The 6,088-nt window shown below is 56.2% G+C and overlaps 1 protein-coding gene across 1 annotated transcript in view; it reads left to right on the forward strand.

Moving 5' to 3' along the window:
* Window positions 1-442: 442 nt before the first annotated feature.
* Window positions 443-6,088, forward strand: part of MYO18B (myosin XVIIIB) — a 244,133-nt gene continuing 238,487 nt past the window's right edge. Inside the window, exons 1-2 of the mRNA XM_039225943.1 lie at window positions 443-479; window positions 2,232-2,392. Of these exons, the coding sequence (XP_039081874.1) occupies window positions 443-479; window positions 2,232-2,392 (198 nt within the window). The remainder of the gene's footprint in view (window positions 480-2,231; window positions 2,393-6,088) is intronic.

Here is a 6,088-nt window from a genome sequence, read left to right on the forward strand (position 1 = left end):
CTTCTCACAAATAAAATAATATGTTTTCTTCTTCATCAGGTTGCTGATTAAATAGGCCTATTCTTTAGATGAGAGGCACTGAGCTATATACTTATGTACTTTTTTGATATATGTTCTGTCTCAATGACAAGCTCAAATGCGGGGTTAAGGGGGAAAGGATTTCGGGGCACTGTCCACTGCAAGGCCAATGGCCTCCATGCTGATCATCGTCCCTCCAGGGGGCTGTGCCCAGACATGTGACCCTGGTTCTTGGCATTGGTGGGGGCGGGAGCAGGGCTGTGTCCAAGATCTAACCTGTATCTCTCTTCTCTCCACCCCCACCTGTGCCTCCGTGTGTCAGTCTGGTGCCTGTTCACCTAACGTGCCGTGTGTGTCCATAAAGCCACATTTCGTGCTGTCTGCAGAGAGCCCCGTGTCACCTCATCTCAGCCCTGACCTCAGCATGGCCATCTCATCACGCCTCGCCCTGTGGGAGCAGAAGGAAAGTAGCACTCAGGGCTCAGGCTGGAGCCGCAGGGCCGACTCGACCCTGGAAGGGCAAGTCAGATGTGGGTGGCCCAGGCTGCCCCGTCCTGCCTCAGGCGGGGGGTCTGACATCCAGCCCTCCCTGCGATGTGACCAGTCCCACCTTCCATCCCCCCCACCCCCCAGGCCGCCTCGATTAGCCGCAGCCTCTCCAACCCAGTCCGTGAACTCCCTGAACTCCTCCCATGCCTGCCCGTCTTTTCGTGTTCCTCAGTAGGTGGCGGGGGAATCAGGGTAGACCAGCTGCCCCGTCTGCATCGTCACGGCGGCTGATGAGCTCCGGGTTTGTGTGGGTGGCGGTGCAGAGGCAGAGCCATTCGCTGCCAGACGTATGCCATGGGGACGGCTTTCTGTGGTCCCTGCCTTCTGTCACCATGGAGAACTGGAATCGGGCCCTTCTCCTCAGTTATCCGTTTCTTTTGTACTCCCCACAAGACACTGCGAAGGGCTGTCTCTTTCTTTGATGCCTGCTGTCTCCTTCACCCCGCATCCCACCCTCGTGAATGATTTGATGACTTGGCAGGCTGAGGGATGGGGTGGCCCAGCAGCTTCTCTCTGGCTGCCTCCCGGTTGTTTGCCCCTCCCCCACTGATCTGGGTATAGCACGGAGAGCAGCGCTGCAGGAAGCAAGGGATGGCCCCTGCCGAGCGGGCCCTCGGACTCCCTCTCTGCCACGACACGGCTTTCAGTCTCCATTGAGAGGGACAAGTGTGGTGTCAACCAACCCCTCACGTCCCCTGCTTCTCTCCCTGGACAGAGGTCTGCATCCACCCGCCTTATCCCCTGGCCTCTGCTTTGCCTCCTGGACTTGCCCATCTCCTTTGGATCCCGCTGGGCTGCGGAGATCAAGTTCTTGCCAGCCACATGCTGAGGACCTTGATAAGGAGCTTATTTAAACCAGTGTGTAGCTCTGCTGTAGAAAGTGCTGTAGATTTTTTCTCCCCTCGTGAGCAGTCACAGTAATGCAGGTTAAAGATATATCTCCCAACCCCTGTCGGCCAGAGCAGGTGGCATTGCCCCAGCCCCCAAGGTCGTTGTGGTCCACGAGGGAGTTTCAGCTGCCCCACTCCCTCCAGCCAGCTTGGGTCTGGGCCCTGCTGCTCTGTGAAATGCCAGTCTCCAGCCCTGGCTGTCAGGGCCTAGTTTAAGGGCCATCAAGAAGCCACAGCTCCGGGTCAGTGGAGTGGGCTGTAGCCACAGGGTTGGATTTTTACAGAAACCATGGCAGCGAGCCACTGCCTACCTTACCCTGTGCCTGGCACGCCATGGGCAATCGATTCGTCCGCTATATTAACAGCAAGCCGAGGCCGAGCATGTGGCTGGTTCCCTAGGATCCATCCCTTTCTGGAAAGTGGAAAAGCCCCTTTTGAGCAGATGCTCCCAGGCACGGTCAGTTCCATGCCCAGGAAGGGACCTCAGGCCAACCTCAGGTTATGAGGAAATTCGGTCCTGGCAGAAATTCACACTGACCCGGTGGCCTCTGCGACTCATGCATTCCATCTTCGTGTGCTGCCTCAAGGCGCCCCAGAGCACCCCCCCCCCCACCGGGCTTCATCCGCTTTGCCACGATGCTCATACATGCGCTTGGTCACGTATGTCCTCCCCGGCTCTCCCCCAGAGCCAGGTTCCGCGGCAAACTCTTTAAAGGGCCGCCGGCTCCCACTGGTTCACTCACTGAGCTTTCTCCTTCTTTGCTTCCGCGAAACAGATTCGGGAGGAGGACAAGAGCCCCCCACCGTCCTCGCCCCCTCCCCTGTTCTCTGTCATCCCAGGAGGCTTCATTAAGCAACTGGTCCGCGAGACCGAGAAAGAGTCCAAGGAGGCAAGACTGAGGAAGCAGGCGGCGCTCGGCTCTCCTGAGCAAGACGTAAGTGGTTCTAGGGGAAGGGGACAGCAGGGCCAGGGGGCGAGCGGCCTGTGACACCCATCGTCCTGTCCTATGAGGCTCCCCAGTCACTCGGCATCCTTCTCCCCACTTTGAGGAGTGTCCTTTCTTCAGTTGGTCTATTGAACTCTTATGCGTCCTTCAAAACCCAGCTCAAATAGTACATCTCTGGAACATCTCTGGAAAGCTCTCCCAATTACCCTCCGTCCTCTGATTCCCCCAGCGCCTCTGTGTCTGTCTTCATTGTGGCTGGCATAGTTGCCAGACGAGGAATTTGTTAAGAGCAATAGCTATCTCTCTCCTTCAGCTCTGTATCGAGCACCTCTCATAGAACTTGGCCCGTAGCGCGTGCTCAGCAAATGTTTGTTTAACGAATGAATGAAGGGTATCAGCTGATGTACGATGGTGGGGGTCATTTTACCCCTGCTTTTGCAGAAAGGGAAACATCGATGTTAGCTAAGGATGTGTCTTTGAGCAAAAAAGATATTCAGGTACCGGTTGTTAAAATATTGAAGCCTCTCCACACCAGGTAGCAAACAGCCGTGCTCCCAGGTGCCCTTCCAGCTTCCCCTCCCCCGAGTCCCTCGGGATAGCCATGTGCCAATAATCAAGGGGTTAGTGTTTGGCACAAGAAGGGACCTCAGTCCCTTGCTCCAGCTGGCTTCCTTTCTGATTGGTTGGTGTCCACTGAATCCCTTCATTATTCAGAATAGCTCTGCTGGGTTGAAGCAGTCATTGGACAAGATGCATCCTGTGCTTTAAGGACTTGCAAAGTTGTACCTGGTGGTGGCCAGCGCTGCCTCCCTCCTCGTCCCCAGCTGCTTAGCCAGGGGGCCTGAGCAGGACGATTAACCCCAACACCAGCAGGTGGGGCTTGCTGTGCGCCTTGGGTGGTTTGCAGTCAGGCAGATGGCATCGCCTCGTGTCTCCCGGGCGCCCCCTTGAGGCGGGGCGAATACTGCCATGATTGTGCTGAGAGATCTGGTGGCCTCCCGGCCTGGGGTTGGCTCAAGTCCAGTGACAAGCTTGGCTCCACCTCCCACTCCCCTTCAGCTGTTGTTTGCCTGCCGGGTCCCCCACGTGCCTGCACCTCTCCAGTCACAGTGACTTCGCTGTCAGAGAAGTTCTCTGGCAGTCGAACGGCAGCAGCTGTTGACACATCTCCGCCATGTCTTTGTGGGGGAGGGTGACAGGGAGAAGACGGGCTCGTTCCTCACCTCTGCCTGGCCCAGGCACGGGCAAGGGCCAAAGTCAACCCCCATAGGCCGTTGTTAGGTCATGATGCAAAGTGACCGTGTGCTGTTTGTCACTAGACAGGGCTCTGTCTGCCCCTTGCGGGCTCCTTCGATCCCCCCTGCAGAAAGGGAGTGGATCAGATGATACCCACTTGGCAGAGGTAGAGAGATACTGAAGTTCAGAGAGGTCAAGCGACTTGCTCAAGGGCATGAGGCCAGATAGAGGCAGAGCCAGGCGAGCTGCCTGGGGAGCAAGCGGCTGATGGGGAGGAAAATGTTCCACGAGGCTGCAGGCCGTGCTGGCGTTGCCGTGCACAAGTTAAGGAGCAGCACTGAGCATAGCATGGGGACACAGTGTCACCCCAGGGCCTGGGCAGAGACTCAGAGCCAAGATGCGGGATGGACAGGCCTCAGACGACAGCAGGTGTCTGTCCCAGGGCCCAGGCTGTTCCTGGGGCTGGAGCACGGCATCCTTGGGACATGTCTCTGTGCCAATTTAATTTTCTTGTCCCGATCAGTAAATAACTGGACTCTCCTTGCCCCAGCACCACCGCTTTATTTGGTCTTCGTGTAATCCTTGCAAGGAGCCGTTAGAATCTGCCACCAGTTGGAGGGGTGTAAAACCAGGCTCAGAGACGTGACTTGGTTTTCCAAAGGCCACCAAGCCAGTGGGAGGCAGGAAGAGGCTGGAATCATACTGGACAGAAAGAGCTCCACATCAAACATCGGGAGGGCGGGGTTCCAGCTCGGGCCCCACCGCTTTGTGTGGTCCAGGCCAAATCCCTTCCCCTCTCTTGGCCTCAGTTTGTCCATCTGTGAAATGGATGTGCTGTGAATTTCCTCTTGGCCCCAATGATTCTAGAGGTACCTCCTCTCCTGTATACTGAGAAGGGTTCAGAGGGGACTGAGGGCTTTGGTGACTGAGAAAATCCAAAGGAGGAGGGTCCATGGGTGGAGCTGAGGGAGGGTAGGGCTGGTTACCCTGGTTGGCTCAAATTCACGTTAGTGCCTCTGCTATGGTGGTTTGGTTAAAAAATAAGTCACTGGCTCCCTTTTCAAGATGGTATAGACAGTGGTGAGTATGCCAAGTGTGGCCAATCCTCTTCCCTGTCTGGCTCCAGAAGGTCAGACTGAGCCACGACGCCGTGGGCTCTGGAGTGGGGCTTCTCAGTCCTGGCTACACTGTGGAATCATCTGAGTGGTCCCAGCCCAGACCAACTCCATTGGACTCTCTGCGATTGGGGCCAAAGCATATTATTATTATTATTATTATTATTAATTTATATATAGAGAGAACGTGAGGAGTTGGGGGGGGGTGCAGAGGAAAAGAGAGAAAATCCCAAGCAGAGAGAATCTCAGCATGAAGCCAGGCTCGATCCCACAACCCTGGGATCATGACTTGAGCCAAAATCAAGAGTCAGACCCACAACCCACTGAGCCCCCCAGGCGCCCCAGCACCAGTGTTTTTTTTAAAGCTCCCAGGAGATTCTAGTGAGTCTTGGCGACAAGCAAGGCTGTTTCTATACATTAGTTAAGGGCACTGACTTTAGACTCCCAGGGGTCTGCGTGACTTTCCATTCTGGCTTTGTCGCTTGGGCCACCTGATATCCTTTGTGCTCCCTTCTTTATCTGTAGAATGAGGGGGGTAGTTCAGAACCTACCTCATTTGGGTCTACGAGGGGTAAGTAGGGTATGATGGTCCTGTAGGACCCACTGCAAAAGCAATCTACACATGATGGTTATTATTATTACTATTGTCATCATCATTATTACAAAGCCGTAGAGACCATGCTCTTGAGGCCCCCACCTCCTGAAACGGGGTAGAGACACAAATCAAAGCTAGACTGGGGTGCAGAAGGTGGTCATTGCGGCAGACGGTGCACCCGCACAGTGCCCTGGGACCTCAGGGGTGCGTGAGACAGGTCCTGGCGGAGGCCTGCAGGTGATATTTGCAGGGGGGTGGCATTTGAGCTGGGTATAGAAAGATGAGCAGAGCACCGGCAAGTGAAGAGGGGAGAGAACATTCTGGGCAGCGAGCAGACGTGAACAGAAGCATGGAAGCAGAGAGGCATCAAATGTGGTAGGAGACGCCCCTGTGTGGCTCAGGCTTGGGGACAAGCAGGGACAATAAGGCCAGAATGGAGGGTGGCTGGTTCGAGGACAAAACTCTGGGCAGGGCTGATGTCACAGGCAGCAGAAGGGCCTGGGAGAGGAGCCGGCAGGGAGCAGATGTCCAAGCCAGGCAAGGGGGTGGGGTGGGGGTGGGTGGGCTGGGAGGACTCTCGGGGGGGAGTGGGAAGGAGGATTTCAGGGGAGAGTGGGGGGAGGACTTCAGGGGAGAGTGGGGGGAGGACTTCAGGGGAGAGTGGGGGGAGGACTTCAGGGGGAGGTGGGGGGAGGACTCTGGGGGGGAGTGGGAAGGAGGATTTCAGGGGAGAGTGGG

This window comes from Hyaena hyaena, unplaced genomic scaffold (genome assembly GCF_003009895.1).
Source record: "Hyaena hyaena isolate Hyena2069 unplaced genomic scaffold, ASM300989v1 scaffold_19, whole genome shotgun sequence".
In the NCBI taxonomy this organism is placed as follows: domain Eukaryota; kingdom Metazoa; phylum Chordata; class Mammalia; order Carnivora; family Hyaenidae; genus Hyaena; species Hyaena hyaena.